The sequence below is a fragment of the Panthera tigris genome, chromosome B1 (genome assembly GCF_018350195.1).
Source record: "Panthera tigris isolate Pti1 chromosome B1, P.tigris_Pti1_mat1.1, whole genome shotgun sequence".
NCBI classification, from domain to species: domain Eukaryota; kingdom Metazoa; phylum Chordata; class Mammalia; order Carnivora; family Felidae; genus Panthera; species Panthera tigris.
In genome coordinates this window covers 116,724,198-116,745,139 of record NC_056663.1, presented here as the reverse complement: position 1 = coordinate 116,745,139, position 20,942 = coordinate 116,724,198, and the positions used below count along the sequence as shown (strand labels likewise).

At 36.1% G+C, this 20,942-nt stretch overlaps 1 protein-coding gene across 1 annotated transcript in view; it reads left to right on the top strand.

Annotated features, from left to right (window-relative positions):
- Positions 1 to 20,942, top strand: part of TET2 (tet methylcytosine dioxygenase 2) — a 132,183-nt gene that overhangs the window by 81,917 nt on the left and 29,324 nt on the right. Inside the window, exons 3-6 of the mRNA XM_007080945.3 lie at positions 5,435 to 8,889; positions 10,535 to 10,625; positions 12,025 to 12,118; positions 12,756 to 12,964. Coding sequence (XP_007081007.2) covers positions 5,481 to 8,889; positions 10,535 to 10,625; positions 12,025 to 12,118; positions 12,756 to 12,964 — 3,803 coding nt within the window. The 5' untranslated portion in view covers positions 5,435 to 5,480. The remainder of the gene's footprint in view (positions 1 to 5,434; positions 8,890 to 10,534; positions 10,626 to 12,024; positions 12,119 to 12,755; positions 12,965 to 20,942) is intronic.

Sequence of the window (20,942 nt, the reverse complement as noted above, 5' to 3'; positions counted from 1 at the left end):
ACATTGGTTAATATTTTGGTAGCTCTAACAGCAGTGTGTTAGAACCAGCTCATAACAGTTTGTGAAAGCAGATTATAAAATGTTCAAGAATTTTGTGAGCTGAAGGTTGACAGCTTGAAATCAGCCATGACCCATAAGAGTATACCTTAAAGAATTCATTTTAAAATTGTAACTAATTACTGTAACATGAAATATTGACACCATGAAAAACATCCTCAGGTAAGCTTAACTAGTCATCCATACCAGATTTATCAGAAGCTCTTCTGACAATACTCTTGCATATAAACTTCTTAACAATTTTACAGAAAAAAAATGCCTTAATGTTGATTGGACAGTGTCCTCTTAGGTGAGTCACTGTCCTTATTGTAAAATTGAGACTCCTAAAATAAAAATTCTCTCTCCTGATTTTTATAGATATAATATTATTTGGCATAAGGTACCATACACCAAACCTCCGAGAGCTAGCATTACTTTAAAAACCATTTGAATATTTATTTGCACAAGGGAATATTATCCTGTATATTACAGTAATTAAATGTTCTCTAGTATAAGACAAAATAAAAGATATTTTATCTCAATCCCAAAAAACTCAGCTATGAGAATTTAAAATATTTCTAATATCACCTATAAGACCAGATATGAATGAATAAAAGCTATTTGTATTTCTAGGCTCTGAGAAACGAAAGGAATGTCACACAAAAATCTCTATGGTGAAAATTTACATTCATTCAAAAAGTTTAACTTCAGAAAAAGTTTTCTTTTTTCCCTTAAACTTGTAAACACAACCTATTAACTCAGTTTTCAATGATTACCATGTAGATATCTATAAAAAAAAATCATCTTAGAAGATTTTGTTCTTTTATATATAAATTATTGACTTTAGTAAGCTTGGGAAAACTTTATGTAAGTGACACTGTAAAGATAGCATCAATACCTTTTAAATATTTCTACAACGAGCAAAATTAACAGGTCTCATTTCTTCTTTTTTTTAATTAAATAATGCTGAAAGAAAAAAGAAAGAAAGAAAGAAAGAAAGAAAGAAAGAAAGAAAGAAAGAAAGAAAGAGAAAGAAAGCTCACCAGTGTTAGTATAAAATCACCAGTGCCAGCATAAAATTAAAAGTGTGCTGTGCAACGGGATTACTGCATCATGTAATATTATAGGATATATACACACACAATGTGATTTGGGACACATCGAATTGGAACAAAATTTTTTTTCTTCTTTTACAATGACACGTTATTGTTAAATCAATAAATTTAAATATGTTCAAAATTAGATTCATAAACCAATTGCAAATAATCCTCAAAAAATTATCCTCCTACTAAAATGAAAAAATACCGTATAATTTTCCTACTCTCCTTATAAGTTAACCATTTAACTTTTCACATACAGTGGTTGTACTCAGTAAAGAAATTGCTGTCACAGACAGAATAGTTCTGCTAATAGTTTAGTATTTAAAGACAGCTATTGTGTTTAAAGCTCCATATTGAAATAAATTTCATTTTAAGTCACCTTCATTTCTTCTTAGGAACTCTTATGCTCATAAAAGATTTGCAAACTCCATCTGTTGTAATTCTGCCTTTGACACTGCAAAGAATATCCAAATTATGTGCAATAGATCATAATAAAGAATAATGTGTTAAATGCTTATAGTACTTTATATCTAGAAAATTAAGAAGAACAATATATATTATATATGGAGTCTGCATGTTTTATATAATACATAACATAAATGTATGTGTGTGCATGTAAATACATTTTGATTGGTATGAGTGTAAATTGATTTCACAGTTGCCAAAAGAAAGCATTATTGTTAAAGTATTTGGAAAGCTAGTTGACCTAGTCTCTAAACAATTTATCTAGGCTTATTTCTTTTTTCCTTAATTTCTGAAAAGCGGTAGTGGCCCTGATTTTGCAGAAACTCCTTATATCAAACACAGCAAAGCAATTTTCATGATTCTAGAACTAAAGTTTTTTTTTTTAATTATTAAGAATTATTGATGATTAAGAGTATTAGTCTAAAAAGAAAAAAAGTATTAGTCTAGCTTAGAGCTGTCCAATAGAAGTACAACATAAGCCATATGTGAAGTTTAAAATTTTCTCGTACTCACATTAAAACAAATAGGGGCACCTGGGTAGCTCAGTTGGGTAAGTGTCAGACTTCAGCTCAAGTCATGATCTCATGGTCCATGAGTTTGAGCCCCACATTGGGCTCTGTGCTGACAGCTCAAAGCCTGAAGCCTGCTTTGGATTCTGTGTCTTACTCTCTCTTGGCCCCTCCCCTACTCACACTCTGTCTCTCAAAAATGAATAAACTTTAAAAAAATTTTTTTAAAAAGTAAAAAATTTTGGAACAAGTGAAATTGCTTTAATGATATATTTTATTTAAAATATCTACAATCTTATTATTTCAATGTGTAGTAAATATTTTTAAAAGAGTTATGTTCTTTTTTTTGGTCCAGTGTTAGTTACACTTATGGCACATCTTAATTTTTACTCAGCATATTTCAAGGGCTTAACAGCATATGTAACTACTAGCTATGCACATCTAGCCCATCTCAACATTTAGTAGGAAGTTGGTCTAACAGAAATAAAGATATCATTTTGCTCTGTTGTTTTCTTTGTCCAGTAGGAATTATGACTTTTTAATTTAAGTTCTATTTACTAATTACTATACCTGCCTAAAAGTTACAAAAATAGTAATAAAAAGCAGTTTCCTTCCCAGTGCTATTCTCTAGACTATCTGTTCTGTTTCCCAGACCCAAAATATTATTACAAGTGTGTTGTAAATTCTCCCAGAGCTGATTTGATACTTATTTTTGTAACTGTACAGGTTGTGGCATTCTTATAACACTGTTCTTCAGCTTGCTGTATTTCATTTAATTACTTAGAAGTACTTGCACCTGAAAATATAGGTTGTTGCCAACCATTTGCTATTGCAAAAGATTGTACGTACATCATTTAACATATATATGAACATATTTGCTAGATAACTTCTTAAAACTGAAGTTTCTATGAAACTCTGTAGATTATTGCTAAATTGCTACTAATGGTATTTATACATGTTTTCATTCCCAAGAACCACACAAGGGAATGTCTGTTTGTTTCCTCACATGATTGCCAACATTGTGTATTATCAAACTTTTGACCTTTGCCAACTTGAGAAAAAAATTGTATCTTGTTGAAGTTTTATTATGTTTTTTTTATTTATGGGTGATCCTAGATATCTCTTTAAATAAGAGCCATTTGCCTCTTATTTTCTGTGAACTGTCCATGTCTCTTGGTCATTTGTATATTCAATGACTGGTCTTTTCCTTGTCAATTTGTCAAAGTTCTGTATATTAAGCAAAGTTTTATATGATTTTTAACTTTGCTTATGAGTTTATTTTTGCATGCATACATTTTACAGAGTTTTACAAATAAAACTAACAAGTTTTACTTAAATAGGTCTTCTACATTTCTTTTTAAATTTATTCCTAGTGTTTTAAGAATATTTTTCCTGTTACAGTATTTTATTCCACAAAAGTTTCTGACTGGTTTTTGCTTTTCTATAACAAGGCTATTGATTTTTGTATTCAGCTACTTTACTGAATTCTCATAAACTGCAACAGTTTTTCAGTTGATTCTCTTGGTTGACCAGTATACAATCTTATTATCTATAAATGATAACTTTAGTGTTGCTTTCCAATGTTTATATCTTATTTCTTTTTCTATTTCATTTGTCTTGGTTAGTAACCACTGACTATTTTAACAAAGCTTTTTTATAGCCCAAAGGGAAAATAGTCTTGATTTTTTTTTTCCTACTTACATCCTTAAAATAAATGTGATGAGAAAAACTGAGAAAATAAAGCGTGCCTGTATTGTGAATGGGGCCGAATTCACTTTGTAGGATGGATTATTTATGTTTTTTAGTACTCATTTCTTCTTGCACTCTAATCATTTGGACTTTGAAATCTCCATGAGTATTTGCCTTGGAAATATTTGAATTAATGAGTGAATGAAGAAATGAGCAAAATTATATCAATTGCTCACTCTATACTAAGCACAAAAATGAACAGAGTATTCTTTTTTTTTTTTTTTAAAGATTTATTTATTTTTGGGAGAGTGCAAGGTGGGGAGGGGCAGACGGAGGGGGGCAGAGGATCCAAAGCAGGCTCTGCACTGACAGGCTGACAGCAGAAAGGCCAATATGGGGCTCAAACTCATGAACCATGATATCATGACCTGAGCCAAAGTTGGATGCTCAACTGACTGAGCCACCCAGGTGCCCCAAAAATGAACAAAGTATTCTTAAGTTCACAGTCCAGTGTGCAAACAAAATAAAATTGAGTATGATATGTTCAGCAGTAGACCATATACAAGATATAGAAACAACATAGGAATGGGTGTGATTAATTCTCTTGGAAAATCAAAGAAGGAATCCTAGGGGAAGTGATATCTGAGACCATTTTAGAGGGACGCGTAGGGATCACTGGACAAATCTCGGGGCTACAAAAGCATTCTAGGCCAACAAACAACAGCATGAATGTCTGAAACAGTTACCATGTTTGGGTATTTATAAGCTATTGTTATAGTTGGAGCTTCAGATGTGAGAGGAAGTAGGAGAGAAAAAAGAAATCTGCCAATGAAAAACCATTTATATCAGGCAGGAATTGTCAGTAGAAGTGGGCAGCCAGCCCCTGTGGAAGAAGACATAGAATCACTTAGAAATGACATTTTATAAACTACACTTTTTACCCCATTCCATTTCCTGGGAAGTTAACACTAAAGGGAGCATGCCTGGTCTTTCAGGTGTGTGGGTGAAAGAGTTTGAGAACTACTGATGCAGGCAATATGGAGCCATAAAGTGTGTTAAAGGAGAATATGACATCAGATTTGCACTGAGAATATTCCCTTTGGTAACAATTTGAAGGAATCTCGAAGGACTGGAGAGAAGACAGGCTGGGCTAGGGAAGAAACCTTTTAAAAAGCTACTGACTGCAACAGATAATGAAGTGAGATAATATTGGTCTGGCTACCAAGTAGCAGTGAAGATAATTCAAGGAATATGTAGGAAATGGAATTATTGGATATGTAAAGTACTAGAGAAGAAAGAAAGGAGGTAGTCTTTCTTGTTCTTAGCATTTTTACAGAAAGAATTTGGGAAGGAAGTTGATACTATTTACTAATGCAGTATGAACTTACCACTTTAGCTGGTGATTTTAATTATCTTTGTTCTCTATGACCATGAATATTTGAGAGCTGCTGGGAAGACAAGAATAATCAGATCCTGAGTAGTTATTGGTTGTCCCTCTGAAACATGAAAAGGAGTATCATAGTTTGCTAAGTCTAGGAATTTCGATACTATTAAGGCCATGATTATTCTCTAAGATTTATTATTAGTGTCAGATATGTATTAATGCACTTCAATTTCTGTTTCCATGCTCTTTAGAATTCATTCAGAGGGCAGCCTTGTGGATGGCCCCGAAGCAAGCCTGATGGAACAGGATAGAACCAACCATGTTGAGGGCAACAGACTAAGTCCATTCCTGACACCATCTCCTTCTCCCATCTGCCAGACAGAACCTCTGGCTCTAAAGTTCCAGAATGGAAGCCCATTAACTGAGAGACCTTATCCAGAAGTGAATGGAGACACCAAGTGGCAGTCTTTCAAAAGTTATTATGGAATACCCCATATGAAGAGAAGCCAGAATAGTCGCGTGAGTCCGGACTTTATACAAGAAGGTAGAGGGTATTCCAGGTGCTTGCAGAATGGAGGAATAAAACGCACAGTTAGTGAACCTTCTCTCTCTGGGCTTCATCAGAACAAGAAATTGAGACAAGACCAAAAGGCTAATGGAGAAAGAAAGAACTTCGGGGAAAGCCAAGAAAGAAATCCAGGCAAAGGCAGCAGTCAACTGAATGTCTCCGACTTGAGTGATAAGAGAGAATCTGCAAGCTCTGTAGTCCAAGAAAATGCAGTTAAAGATCTCATCAGCTTTTCAACACATAACTGCACTAGGTCTGAAAAAGCAGAGCTTCAGATTCTGAAAGAGCAGGAGGAGAAAAATGCTAACTACCATGACAAGAACATTATATTACTTCTTACAAACAAGGCAGTGCTAATGCCTAATGGTGCTACAGTTTCTGCCTCTTCCATGGAAAACACACATGGTGAACTCCTGGAAAAAACACTGTCTCAATATTATCCAGATTGTGTTTCCGTTGCGGTGCAGAAAACCACATCTCACATACATGCCATTAACAGTCAGGCTACTAATGAGTTGTCCTGTGAGATCACTCACCCATCGCATACCTCAGGGCAGATCAATCTCCCACAGACCTCGAACTCTGAGCTGCCTCCAGAGCCAGTTGCAGTGGTGACTGAGGCCTGTGATGCTGACAAAGCCAGTAAGACAGCTGCAATGGTAGGGACCTGTCCCTTTCAGAAACCAGAAACACAAAAATCAGTTTTTGAGATATGCCCGTCTCGTGACGAAAACAGTAATATCCAAGGAACCGCAAATCTAGTATCTGGTGAAGAATTCTGTTCAGGTTCCAGCAGCGATTTGCAGCCTCCTGGTGGCAGCTCTGAACGGTATTTAAAGCAAAATGAAATGAATGGTGCTTACTTCAAGCAGAGCTCAGTGTTCACTAAGGATTCCTTTTCTGCCCCTACCACACCACCACCATCACAATTGCTTCTTTCTCCCCCTCCTCCTCTTTCACAGGTTTCTCAGCTTCCTTCAGATGGAAAAAGCACTCTGAATGATGGAGTTTTGGAAGAACACCATCACTACCCCAACCAAAGTAACACAACTCTTTTAAGGGAAGTGAAAATAGAGGGTCAGCCCGAGGCACAGTCATCCCCGAGTCCTAATCAATCTACACGTGTAGCCAACCACTCTCTGATGCTACCAGAAAGGCCTCAGAATAATTGTGTCAACAAGAATGACATGCGGACTCCAGGGACCATGACTATTCCCTCATGTTCTGAGAAAGCGAGACAAATATCAGAACGCCTCAAGCATAACCCACCAATTCTTGGTAGCAGTGGGGATCCACAGGACCACTGCCAGCAGTTGATGGGACACAAAGAGCAAGATATTCCGAAGGGTCGAGACAAGGAACAAACACGAGGTCTTGTGCCCCCAGCACAGCCCTATCTGAAACCAGGGTGGATTGAATTGAAGCCCCCTCACTTTCATCAACCAGAATCCCATCCAAAATGTCATGAGGCATCACTGCGGTCAGTTCTTCAGTATCAGTCCAACCCCTCCACTCAAATGACCTCCAAACAATACACTGGAAATTCCAACCTGCCTGGGGGGCTCCCAGGGCAGGCATACATCCAGAAAATAATGCAGCCAGAGCAGAGGCCACAAAGGTACCAAGGTGAGATGAATCAAGGGCAGTTTCGAGGTACAGTGGACCAACAGCTCCAGTTCCAAAAACCCTCACTCCAGGTGCACTTCTCTAAGACCGACCCTTCATCCGAAGCTCACGTGCAGTCACTGTGCACCCCTAGGTTTTACTTTCAGCAAAGACCAGATCCCCAAACTGAGAAACTCATGCCCCCAGCATTGAAACAGCACTTGAATCAGCAGGCTTCGGAGACTGAGCCATTCTCAAACTCGCACCTTTTACAACACAAGCCTCACAAGCAGGCAGCACAACCGCAACCATCCCAGAATTCACTTATCGCTCAAAACCAGCAGCAGCAGCAAAAATTACAAATGAAGAATAAAGAACAAATGTCCCAGACTTTTTCTCACCCCCAAGGCAACAACGATCAGCAAAGAGAAGGATCATTCTTTAGCCAGATTAAAATGGAAGAATGTTTCCGTGGTGAAAATCAGTATTTGAAATCAAGTGAGTTCCAGACTCATAATAGTCAAATGGGATTGGAGCAAGTGCAGAATATGAATAGTAGAAATTCCCCCTATGGTCAGACCTTGAAATCAAATACAAGCAAACTACAGATTTCTTGTTCGAACAATACACACCTAGCTCCAGAAAATAAGGAACACACTATCAATTCTGACCTCTTTGCAGGAAACAAGACTCAAAATTTGCATCACATGCAATATTTTCCAAATAATGTGACTCCAAAGCAAGATGTTCTTCACAGGTGCTTTCAAGAACAGGAGCAGAAGCCACAACAAGCTTCAGTTCTACAGGGATATAGAAGTAGAAACCAAGACATGTCTGGTCATCAAGCGGCACAACCCCCTCAGCAAAGGTACCTGATGCATAACCAAGCAAATGCTTTCCCTGTGTCTGACCAGGGAGGAAGTCACCTTCAGACCCCTCCCCAGAAGGACATTCAAAAGCATGCTGCTCTACGGTGGCACCTCTTGCAAAAGCAAGAACAGCAGCAAACACAACAACCCCAAACTGAGTCTTGCCATAATCAGATGCACAGGCCCATTAAGGTTGAACCTGGATCCAAGCCCCATACCTGTATGCGCCCCATGGCAGCACAACCAGAAAACAAAATGTGGAAAAAGGTAACTAAGCAAGAGATTCCACCCCCGAGTTGTGATAATGTGCAGCAAAGGAGCATCCTTGAGACCATGGAGCAACATCTGAAGAAGTTTCAGGTCAAGTCATTATTTGACCATAAGGCTCTAACTCTCAAATCACAGAAACAAGTGAAAGTTGAAATGTCAGGGCCAGTCACAGTTTTAACTAGACAAACCACTGCTGCAGAACTTGATAGCCACACCCAAACTTTAGAGCAACAAGCAACTCCTTCTGCAGAAAAGACACCAACCAAAAGAACAGCTGGTTCTGTTCTCAATAATTTTTTAGAGTCACCTTCCAAATTACTAGATACTCCTATAAAAAATTTATTGGATACACCTGTCAAGACTCAATATGATTTTCCATCATGCAGATGTGTAGGTAAGTGCTAGAAAAGTACTGAGACACATGGTGTTTATCCAGAATTAGCAAATTCATCTTCAGATATGGGATTTTCTTTCTTTTTTAAAAAATCTTGAGTCTGGCAGCAATTTGTAAAGGCTCATAAAAAGTCTGAAGCTTACATTTCTTGTCTTTAAATTACAGATGCTTCTGCTGTGCAAGAGAGAACTTCACTTACATTGTTTTTCCAAAAACTTAAAACAATGTGCATGCTCATTTTTCCTCTAATAAAACCCTTTAAAATATAAAGGTATCAGTTTTAGATTAATCTGTTTAACTCTTTGTACATCACCTCCTGGAGAGACACCTAGACAGTAAAAACATCTATTAAAATGAGAAAATAACTGCTAATATGTAAACTCATGTAGGAGCTTTTTAATATGTATTAATTCAAGGTTGAATGTATTAGTGGTTTCACAACATTAATTTCTACATAAGTGGGAAGTTATTATCTTCAATCTTGGTGAGTTGGGGGAAATTGTAATGCTGACGTTCTGAATACTCATGAAGTTGCCCTTTCTGCCTTGATAACCTTGAAATATTGTACGATTTATATTCATTTTGATTCTATTTTCTCTTTAAAGTTTTATCTTCTGATAGAAAATATGTTTTTTTCCTTTTCTTTTTTTTTAAACAAACACCTTTTTAAAAAAAAAATTCAGGATATGTAATAGGTCCATTGGAATAGGGAAACCATCTTGCCAATAGATGCATAAATATATGTATATATGAAGACTTTATTACAGTTCCTCAACTTGGACACAATAGAAGACATTTGAAAAAACAAATGTTAAACTAATGTGGCCAATGGTCCGCCCGCCTTTTCTTATTCCTCTTACAACGGGACACCCCACATTTTATAGAAGAATGGAGGGAGGATCCATACTGCCCCTTTGTGTGGTTAATATTAGGTTGCCTCAGGGGTGCAGTCATAGATAACATTAGGTAAGTTCTAATCATCTGCAGTTTCTTCTATCATCCTAACCTCTCCTCCTACTTTCCATCTTTGGTAGTTTACAAGAACCTCTTCCTTTTACCTGACCCTCTCTCCAGTATTTTCTCTCATCAAATTATTCTCAAGTACATACAAATATGGGTCTGGATTCAATATTCTTATTTTCAAAACTCAGCTATTAAATGTTGAGGGGAAACAAGAGGAGAAAAAGGTAACTTGACAATAAAAACTGAGCAATATCCTGGGGTGAGAGAAGACAGGAAATTTTATTTTTAATCTTTTAACATCCAAGTATCAGGCAGGCTTCTAGTTAGCTATAAAATTTTGTTTCAATTCAAAAAACTGAATTTTAGTTGGTATTACATATAACCTAATTCCCTCACTGTTTTGTTTAGTTCCACTTATTTTGTTTAAAATAAATAATTTCTTATTCCGTATCTGAAGTGTAATTTAATATATTTTTATCCAACAGCCAGCATGTACATATACTTAATTATTTGGCACATTTTCTAATAGATTAGTCCATCAATTTATTCATTTTAAAGAAAAAAATGTTTACAGTCACATTTAGGGCCCTTAATGTGCAGTTGGGGGATAAGCTTTGTGGATGTAGCCTTTATATTTAGTATAATTGAGGTCTAAAATAATAATCTTCTATTATCTCAACAGAGCAAATTATTGAAAAAGATGAAGGTCCTTTTTATACCCATCTAGGAGCAGGTCCTAATGTGGCAGCTATTAGAGAAATCATGGAAGAAAGGTAATTAACGCAAAGGCACAGGGCAGATTAACGTTTATCCTTTTGTATATGTCAGAATTTTTTCAGCTTTCACATACAAAGCAGTAAACAATTGTAAATTGAGTAATTATTAGTAGGCTTAGCTATTCCAGGGTTGCCAGCACTACACACTGTGCTATTCACCAGAGAGTCACAATATTTGACAGGACTAATAGTCTGCGAGCTGGCACAGGCTGCCCACTTGGAGATGGATGCCAGAAAACCCAGGCACGCACAAGAACCAGCCAGCCAGCCTGCCAGGCGCAAGGGTGCTGGCACCGGCTGCAAAGACAGGCCCCACTCTGGCTTTCCCACTTGATGATAAAGGGTCACAGAAGAAACAGCGGGGAAATGTGACACAAGAAAGGAGCCGTTGAGTTAAATTCACCTAGAGCTGTAAACGAGTAGTTCCCTCTAGGGACGTTATCCCTTAGTATGAGCAGAGGGTAAGTGTGAGATGCTGAATAGAAAGAGAGAGGATTCTATTTATAGCTGCATTTTTTTTTTTTTACTGTTAATCACAGGTATGCAAGTATTTACCTGAATCTACACAGTTAGTCCTGCATGTAGAAGACTCTAATGAGTGAGATAATCAATGCAAAGAGAAACTTTCATATTGGTATCCCCAGCAGTGAGCTGTTACTGTGCTAGGGTGCCTTTCTTTAAGAGGTAGGCAGTGTTATCATTAAAATATATTAGGAGACGTTCTGGGCAGCAAGGACATGTTTTGTATCATTCTTGCCCAATTTACAAATTATTCGTTGCTAATTAGTATGTAGAAATTCACTAAATAATCATCTAGTAGCCTGGCAGATACCCTAAGTGCCTTTTGTTACTAGCAAGCAGTAAGTAGTGCCTTGGTCCTAAGGAAAAAATATAATCTATTTCTAGAACTATCCTATATTTTCAAAATTGCTGAATGCTAGTGATTTGTGAACCATCTTTTTAAAAATGTTAGAGATTCTTTGAGGAACAGTTCTAACTAGAATCTATTGTGATTCCCCAAGTTTTAAACTAGCTAAATTTAGTAAAGGACAAAAACCAAATAGTAATATGTCTTAGAAGACTGAACTTAACAAACTTAAAAAAGTTTTGTGCTTTGTGAAATTATGTCTAAAAATAAGCTTTCCCATTATTTTCACCCAACATATAATTTCAAAATAGTTCATTACAATTATCCATATATTTTGATACTGAAGAAGTATAAAGCTTAAAGTCTGTTATCCAGTTTGCTTGGCTTAGACCTATTTTTTAAAAATAAACCATTCATTTCTCAGGATGTGGTCATAGAATAAAATTATGCTCAAATGTTCAGTATTTTGGTTGCCTCAGCTTCATTTGCTAATTTTATGTGTGTGTGTTTCTGTGGATTTCTTTTAAGGTTTGGACAGAAGGGTAAAGCTATTAGGATTGAAAGAGTCATCTATACTGGTAAAGAAGGCAAAAGTTCTCAGGGATGTCCTATTGCTAAATGGGTAAGTGTGACCTGATGAGGCCTTTGATCTTCAGTCGTGGGCATTTTGATTCATTAATCTAACTCTGAGAATTGCGTTACCCAGATCAAAGAGTCATTTATGCCGGTTGAAATGAACATTGCTTATATTTATTTTGTGTCATCTCTTAAAGAAAAGGCAGATTAGTTTTTAAGCCAGGTACAAACTGTATTTAATTGAAAGAATGTAATAGCGAAGACGAGGTCCATTCAATTTGCTAGAAAGTATGATTCTACCTGGGATAGGAAGAAGTCACCCTTAATCCTTTAAATACCTTCCATTAATCTTTATGTTGTCATTTTTGAAAGCCTTGAACTTTGTGAAAAAAGACGACCATGTCTTCCATGTAGCTCTAGCTTTAATGTAGGGGGCATTGCCCCCCACTGTACTGGGCACAGTCTGCTAAACATTGCACAGTTTTGCATCCCGCCTAATTCTGACCCCACCGTATAGATGGCTAGCAAAAGGCAAGTTGCAGGAGCTGGCAAACATTGCCCTAATTGTGACCCAGACATGCAAAAATATACGTACATAAATCAATGCTCTCATCTGCCACAAGTGACCCTTGTTTTGTTTTGGTTGGGGTGGGGGTGTTGGGGTGGAATGGTGACCCACACAGGTGGTTCGCAGAAGCTGCAGCGAGGAGAAGCTACTATGTTTGGTGCGGGAGCGAGCTGGCCACACCTGTGAGGCGGCTGTGATTGTGATTCTCATCCTGGTGTGGGAAGGAATCCCACTGTCTCTGGCTGACAAACTCTACTCAGAGCTCACCGAAACGCTGAGGAAATATGGCACTCTCACCAATCGTCGGTGTGCCCTGAATGAAGAGTAAGTGATGCCTCCCTCTCTTTCCACTAAGCAAAACCGAATTATTGGTTTGTGGGAAGAGAGTTGAACCTGCATTTGTACATTTACTAAATGGGGATCGAAATGCCTGTTTCCCAGTCCTGCAGTAGGAAGTCGTATTTGCTAACACGGGTAATCCGAGGCGATTCCATGAATTATTTTGTACCTTCAGGCAGCGTAGACATTTAGTTAGGAGCAGCTTGCTGCAAGTCTGAATGTCCGTACCCACATGAACTCAGTTGTGCCATAAATTTGAAAGTATCTGTGTGTCCACTTGGTGCATGTGACAGCCCTTTGTATGGCTGGCAACCACATTAGTAAGTATTGACACCATTTCTGTGTTGCAGTAGCTGAAGCAGAAAGTAAGTTCGATGAGAAATTTTAGGATTCCCAGGTCAAGGACCTTAATGTAGCAAACGTGAAAATATAAGGCTTATAGAACTTCTGTAGAAACAGACTGATTCAGACTTCAGTTCAATCAAGTTTATCATTTTCACAATACCAATAAAAATTGCTTTCATTTTTACTGCTACTAAATAATCAAGAAATTAGTGGCTATTTATGCATTATTTTCCAGGAATATAAACATTTGGAACAGAGCCAGGGGTATGCAGTTAAATATATTTAGTGCATCCAAGGACTAGTATGTCTTTGTTTGTCAACCTTATCCAGTTTAGGAAGTTTAAATCTTCACTTGGAGAAAGCTTCATTTTTATTCTTCCTCTGCTATTCCTATATAACATTTTTTTTAAAAAGAGTATGGGAGAATTCACAGTGCTACACTGAAATGCTACAGTGTAATTTTACTGACAGCTGGCTCTAAAATAACTTTTTAAAAATGTTTATTTGTTTATTTTGAGAGAGAGAAAAAGCACTAGCAGGGGAGGGGCAGAGAGAGAGAGAGAGAGACAGAGAGAGAGAGGGAGAGAGAGAATCCCAGGCAGGATCCACACTCAGCGCGGAGCCCTACACAGGGCAATCTTCCAACCAACCCTGAGGTCATGACCTGAGCCGAAATCAAGAGTCTGACACTTAACCAACTGAGCCACCCACGCGCCCCAGTTCTAAAATTCTTTTTAATTTTGCATTTCTTCCTTTAGTCTCCGTTCCTCTGCGTTCACCAAACTGCAATATAGTTTACTGAATTTATAGAAATACTATGCCACTCATTGCAACATCCCATTGTAACCTCATTTGTTCCTTTGCTGACTATTATTCTGACTACTATAGCTTTACTAACATGGTTAGTAAATACTAACATGGATTCTCTCTCTGGGTCATGGGGGGTATGCAAATCAATTATAAATAATATGTCTAGGAAAGTTACTGTTCACATATCAAAGGTGGGGACGTGGCTTCCCGTGGTAGTTATCCAAAAATCTCATGTATGTGTGTGTGTTCCTCACTGCCATAAATCCACTTTTATAATTGATGTGTTGGAAAGTGGAAATCTGGTTCATAACATATGACTCATAAACCTATGATGGACAGCTTTATGTGTAAAATACTTTTCAGTTTACCCTAGTTTCCCTTGCTCCTTCTTTAAAAGATGTATTTAAATGCCTTTAATCAAAGAAAATGAAGTTAAGGCACCTTGAGATGATGTCCCTGATAGCACTTTTCTCAGGAATTAACTATCTGCCTTGTTTTTTAAAGCAGACTTCCTTTTAGACTTGATGGCTTGAACTTCTAAACTACTGAGGAACTTCTTGTGAAAATAGCAGTGTTTTAATTTAAATTTCTTGAAGTTTCATGCAAACTATATTTCTTATTTTTTTGTAATTGATTTAATTTTCAGTTATTATATATCTGGTATTTTTCCCCTGAAGGCTTTTCTGTAATTTCTATAAATGCCATTGCCTGTCATGGAATCTGACATATAGAAAGAAATTCTGTCAAGAACTTTCCTAAATTGTATTATTTTGCATTTAAAATCCATGAACAGTAAAAGATTGGGCCAGGATCTAAGAAAAATTACAGTGTAAGTGGTCTAAATAAGAGGCGAGTACAAAACTATTGAAATATGTGTTTCAATGATTAAAACATTTTAAAGGCCAGTCTGCATACTTTTGCTTCTCTTTGTCTGGAATTCCATCATAAGGGTGAGTAATTATTTAGACTAAATTTTAGCTTGGGGCTAAGAGTGTTTAGAATAATTCTCAAAAAACAAAACAATGTACTTAACATACACAATTAAAACAGACACCAATGGCAATAGAGACTTCATTCAGATATAGCTTTTGAAGTTTCTAATACCCCATAAAATACATTTTATATTTGGCAGAAGTTAGAATTATGACTTTGCCAAAAACAGAGGATAATCTCAAATTGGGGCTGCTGACTCAGTTTAATATTCAAGGCTGTATGAATCTCGTCACCGAGTTCTTACAAATCCCAATGCCTACATGCACCATAACCAACCACTGTGAGTCCAGAAAAGAACTCTCAGAGTAATCTTTCAGTGGGAAAGTCAAAAATGGATTTTTACATTTCCTTTGAGATTAACCAGCTGTTTCTCCTTTAAAGATTTCCCTTTGAGATTTCCATTTTATGACTAAGCCTAACCAATATGTTTTTGGCAAGTTAAGAGTTGTGGGAGTGTCATTATAAGAAAGTCAAAGCCAGAAATGTGTTTTGCCATGCTGGGTGATGTTAAATGTTGTGTTTTTTTTTTTTTTTTTAAGCTAACTTTATATTATAAAAATTTTCAAACATGCATAAACGGAGGAGTGCAGTCTAATGAATCCCTGCAGACCCGTTACATAGCTTCAATACTTACAACATTTTATCAATACTATTTCACATATTTCCCCTACACTTCCTACCCCCACTGCCACCCCGACAGTGTTTTAAAGCAAAACACAGATACCATCTCTAACAGACAGTGTATATCTCTAACAGACAAGGATGTTTTTTATAAAACCTAGTTACACTGTCATTTTCATTCATCTCAAAATTGACAGTGATTCTTTAATATCTTTTCATGTCATGTTCAGACCATATTTAGATTCCTAATTGGATCTTTTTCAAAAAATAATAATAAAAAGCAAAACTATATTGCCAGCAAGAAAGCCCATACCTTGTATTTGATTGAGGCTTTTGAGTGGTACCAGTTCATGCCTATTGTCTTGCATATTTATGAATAAAACTTTCTATCACTTTCAAAAGTATCCCAGTTTGGAAGACAAATTATAGTTTCCATAAGCCTCTTTTTATTTATAATAGTTCCCCCTCTCTTTAGTGAATTTTTTTGTTAAAGAGACTATATAATTTGCTCTGTAAAATTTCCCACATTCTGGGTATGTAATTGCACATTTGTTTCATTCACCTTATCCCTCTATCCCAACTGTCTTTTGTGCATTGATATTAAGAGACTTAAAAAAGTTACGTATGTGTATATGTATGTATATATTGGCAAAAATGCTTTTGTAAGTGGTAATGAAATAATCTTAATTCTTCATATCCATCAGGAGGGTTAAATGTCTGCTTTGTTCCATCCTAAAGTTTTCCCAGAAAACTTTCACCTAATGGTGTAGTGTATTGATTGAGGATCGTTGCTTGTTTCCATTATTTTTGTTTGAGTTTGCAAATTCACAAGTTTTTTATTTTTCAAAGTATAAATTTATGTATTACATTTGAATTTATTTTGCTAGTTTGTAAACTTGCATAAGGTTGAATATCTGATCTAATTTTTAGTTTAAAGTTTTATATTTCCTTTACAGTAGAAATCCAGATGGTAACTCAAAGGTTGAGAATGTTTTTAAAAATCTGTTACATAGATGAATATTTTTATTACAGTTGCTTTACTGATTTGTTGTTTAACCATGAGCCAAATTCTGAGTCATGTTAAAATGAAGCTGACAAATGCTAATTTTAATAATATTCTAATAATATAGAAATAAAAATGCCTTTTAGTAGCCATTTCATGTAGGAAATCATCTTGAAGTCACTCTACCTTGTTATGCAGAGATTTTTTTGAGATATAATTCACATACCATAAAAGTCACCATTGTATTTTATGTTTTATTTTTGAGACAGAGAGAAAGCACGAGCTGGGGAGGGGCAGAGAGAGAGGGAGACAGGAACCGAGATGGGCTCCATGCTGACAGCAGAGAATCTAATGCAGGTCTCAAACTCACAAGTAAGAGATCATGACCTGAGCTGAAGTCAGATGCTTAGCTAACTGAGCCACCCAGGCTCCCCTAAAATTCACTATTTTAAAGCTTAAAACTCAGTGGTTTAGTAATATACTAATATTGTATAATATTAGTAATACACTAATATTAGCAATATACTCATTTGTGTAATAATACACAAAGTTGTGCAACGTTTTCTTCACTCCCAAAAGAAAACCCTGTACCTATTAGGCAGTCAGTTCCCATTTTCCTCTTCCCTAAAATGGCAACTGCTAATCAGCTTTCTTTCTCTATAGATTTGCCTGTACTGGGCATTTTATATTAATGGTATAGAATATTTCGCCTTTCTGCCTGGCCTCTTTCACTTAGCATAATGTTTTAAAGGTTCATCCATATCATAACATTAATCAGTGTCTTATTCCTTTTAGTAGATGAGTAATATTCCATTGTGCGTGTGTGTGTGTGTGTGTTGTGTGTATACATATCTCACATTTTCCTTATCCATTCATCAATTAATGGACATTTGTATTGTTTCCACTTTGGGGCTATTATGAATAATGCTTCTGTGAACATCTGTGTACAAGTTTTTGTATGGACATAGGTTTTCAGTTCTCTTGCAGTGACATTGTTAGTCATATGGTTACTCTATGTTTAACTCTGTGAGGAAATGCCAAACTGTTTTCCAAAGGAGCTGTACCATTTTTCATTCCTGCCAGCAGTATGTCGAGGTTCCAGTGTCTTCGCATCCTCATCAAAACTAGTTATTGTATGTCTTTTTTTATTATAGCCTTCCCAGTGGGTGTGAAATGTATCTTGTCATTTTGATTTGCTTTTCCCAAATGACTAATGATGTTAGACATTATTTTATGTACTACTGGCTATTCATATGTCTTCTTTGGAACATGCCTACTTGATTCTTCACTCATTTTTAAGTTGAGTTCATATTTTTTGAGTTGCAAGAGTTCTCTATATATTCCAGATACTAGAACTCTAGCAAATATATGGCTTTCAGATATTTTCTTTTATTCTGTAGGGTGCCTCTTCACTTTTTTGATAATATCCTTGAAGCACAGGATTTTTCAAATTTGATAAAATCAAATGTATGTATTTTTTAATTGCCTGTACTTTTAGTGTCATATCTAAGAAGCCATTGCCTAATCCAAGGTCTTGGGGATTTACCTCTGTTTTCTTTACAGAGTACTATAGTTTTAGCTCTTACATTTAGCTTGTTGATCCCTGCTAAGTTAATTTTATGATGTAAGAGTCCAATACCATTCTTTTGCATATAGATCAGCACCATTTGTTGAGGAGACTGTTTTCTCCATTAAATGGTCTTGTCATTCTTGTTGAAAATTAATTGGCAAAAATGTATGGGATATTTTGGGACTCTTCTATTCCATTAATCTACCTACATTTCAGTCCTTTTGGCAATACAATACAGTGTTAATGACTGTAATTTGTAGTAAGTTTTGAAATTGGAATTCACCTGTTTTATCCATTCCCCCTACCACCTCCCCTCTGGCAACCACTCTCTCTGTATTTATGTTAAGTCCTCCAACTGTTTTACAAGATTTTTTTTTTTTTTTTTGACTACTCTGGATTCTTTTCATGTCCTTGATAATTTTAGGATCACTTTTTCAATTTCCCCATATGGGATTTGACAGGGGTTCTGTTCAATCAGTAGACCACTATGAGGAGTATTGACAGCTTAACAGTATTAAGCCTTCCAATTGGTTAACAAAGGGATGTCTTTACATTTACTTAGGTATTTAATTTCTTTCAATGATGTTTTATAGTTTTCAGTATATAAGTCCTACATACTTTTGTTACATTTCTAAGTATTCTTTTTTTTTAATTTTTTAAAAATATTTACTTATTTTTGAGACAGGGAGAGACAGCATGAACGGGGGAGGGTCAGAGAGAGAGGGAGACATAGAATCTGAAACAGGCTCCAGTCTCTGAGCTGTCAGCACAGAGCCTGATGCGGGGCTCAAACTCACGGACCGCGAGATCATGACCTGAGCCGAAGTCGGATGCCTAACCGACTGAGCCACCTAGGCACCCCTCTAAGTATTCTTTTTGATGGTATTTAAATGTAGTTATTTTGATTTCATTCTTGGATTGCTAGTCATATGGTATTTCTAGTTTTATTTTTTTATTTAAATTTTTTTAATGTTTTATTCTTTTTTTTTTTTTTTTGAGAGAGAGAGAGAGAAAGAGAAAGAGAGTGCGATTAGCGGAGGGGCAGAGAGAGAGGGAGACACAGAATCCGAAGCAGGCTCCAGGCTCTGAGCTGTCAGCACAGAGCCCGATGCCGGGCTCCAATTCATGAACCGCAAGATCATAACCTGAGCCAAAGTCAGACGTTTAACCAACTGAGCCACCCAGGTGCCCTTAATTTTTTGACAAACCTTCAAACTGTTTTCCATAGTGGTAGCACCAACTTATGTTCCCACCAACAGTGCAGGAGCACTCTCTTTTCTTGTACACATCCTCACCAACATTTGTTTGTCTTGTTGATGCTAACCATTCTGACTGGTATGAGGTGATATCTCATTGTGGTTCCGATTTGCATTCCTTGATGCCTGGTGATATTGAGCATCCTTTCAGGTATCTGTTGGCCATCTGTATGTCTTCTTTGGAAAAATATCTATTTAGGTCCTTTACCCAATTATTTATTTATTTATTTATTTATTTATTTATTTATTTAGGTGTTGAGCTATAGAAGTTATTTATATACTTTGGATATTAACCCCTTATTGGATATGTCATTTGCAAATATCTTCTCCCATTCAGTAGGTTAACCTTTTTGTTTTATTGATGGTGTCCTTTGCTGTGCAAAACCTTTTTACTTTGATGTATTCCCAATAGTTTATTTTTGCTTTTATTTCCTTTGCCTGAGGAAACATATCTAGAAAAATGTTGCTAAGGCTGACGTCCAATAGATTGTTGCTTACTTTTTCTTCTAGGAGTTTTCAGGTTTCACATGTAGGTCCTCATCCATTTTGAGATTATTTTTGTATATACTGTAAGAAAGCCATCCAGTTCATTATTTTGCCTGTTGATGTCCATTTTTCCCTATACCATTTTTTGAAAAGGCTGTCTTCTCCCACTGTATATTCTTGCCTCCTTTTTATAGATTAATTGACTGTGTACGGTTGGTTTTATTTCTGGGTTCTCTGTCCTGTTCCATTGATCTCTGTGGCTATTTTTTGTGCCATTACCATATTGTTTTGATTACTATAGCTCTGTAGCATATCTTGAAGTCTGGGATTATGATACCTCCAGCTTTCTTGTCAAGGTTGCTCTGGCTATGTGAGGTCTTTTGTGGTTCTATAAAAATTTTAGGATTATATGTTCTACTTATGTGAAAAATTCTATTGGTATTTTTGTAGGGATTGCTTTGAATCTATACATTGTTTTGGGTAGTATGGACATTTTAACAATATTAATTCTTCCAATTCATGAGCATGGTGTATCTTTCCATTTCTTTGTATTGTGGTCAATTTTTTTCATTAATGTCTTATAATTTTCAAAGTATAAGTCTTTCACCTCTTTGGTTAAATATATTCCTAGGTGTTTTATTCTTGTTGGGACAATTGTAAATGGGACTGTTTTTCTTAATTTATCTTTCTGCTACTTTGTTATTAATGTATACAAACACAACACATTTCTGTATATTAATTTTATATCCTATAACCTTATTATTTGTTTGTTTTTTGGTAGATTCTTTTGGGTTTTCTCTGTATAGTATCATGTTACCTGGAAAAAGTGATCATTTCACTTCTTCCTTACAATTTGGATGTTTTTTGTTTTTTTTTTTT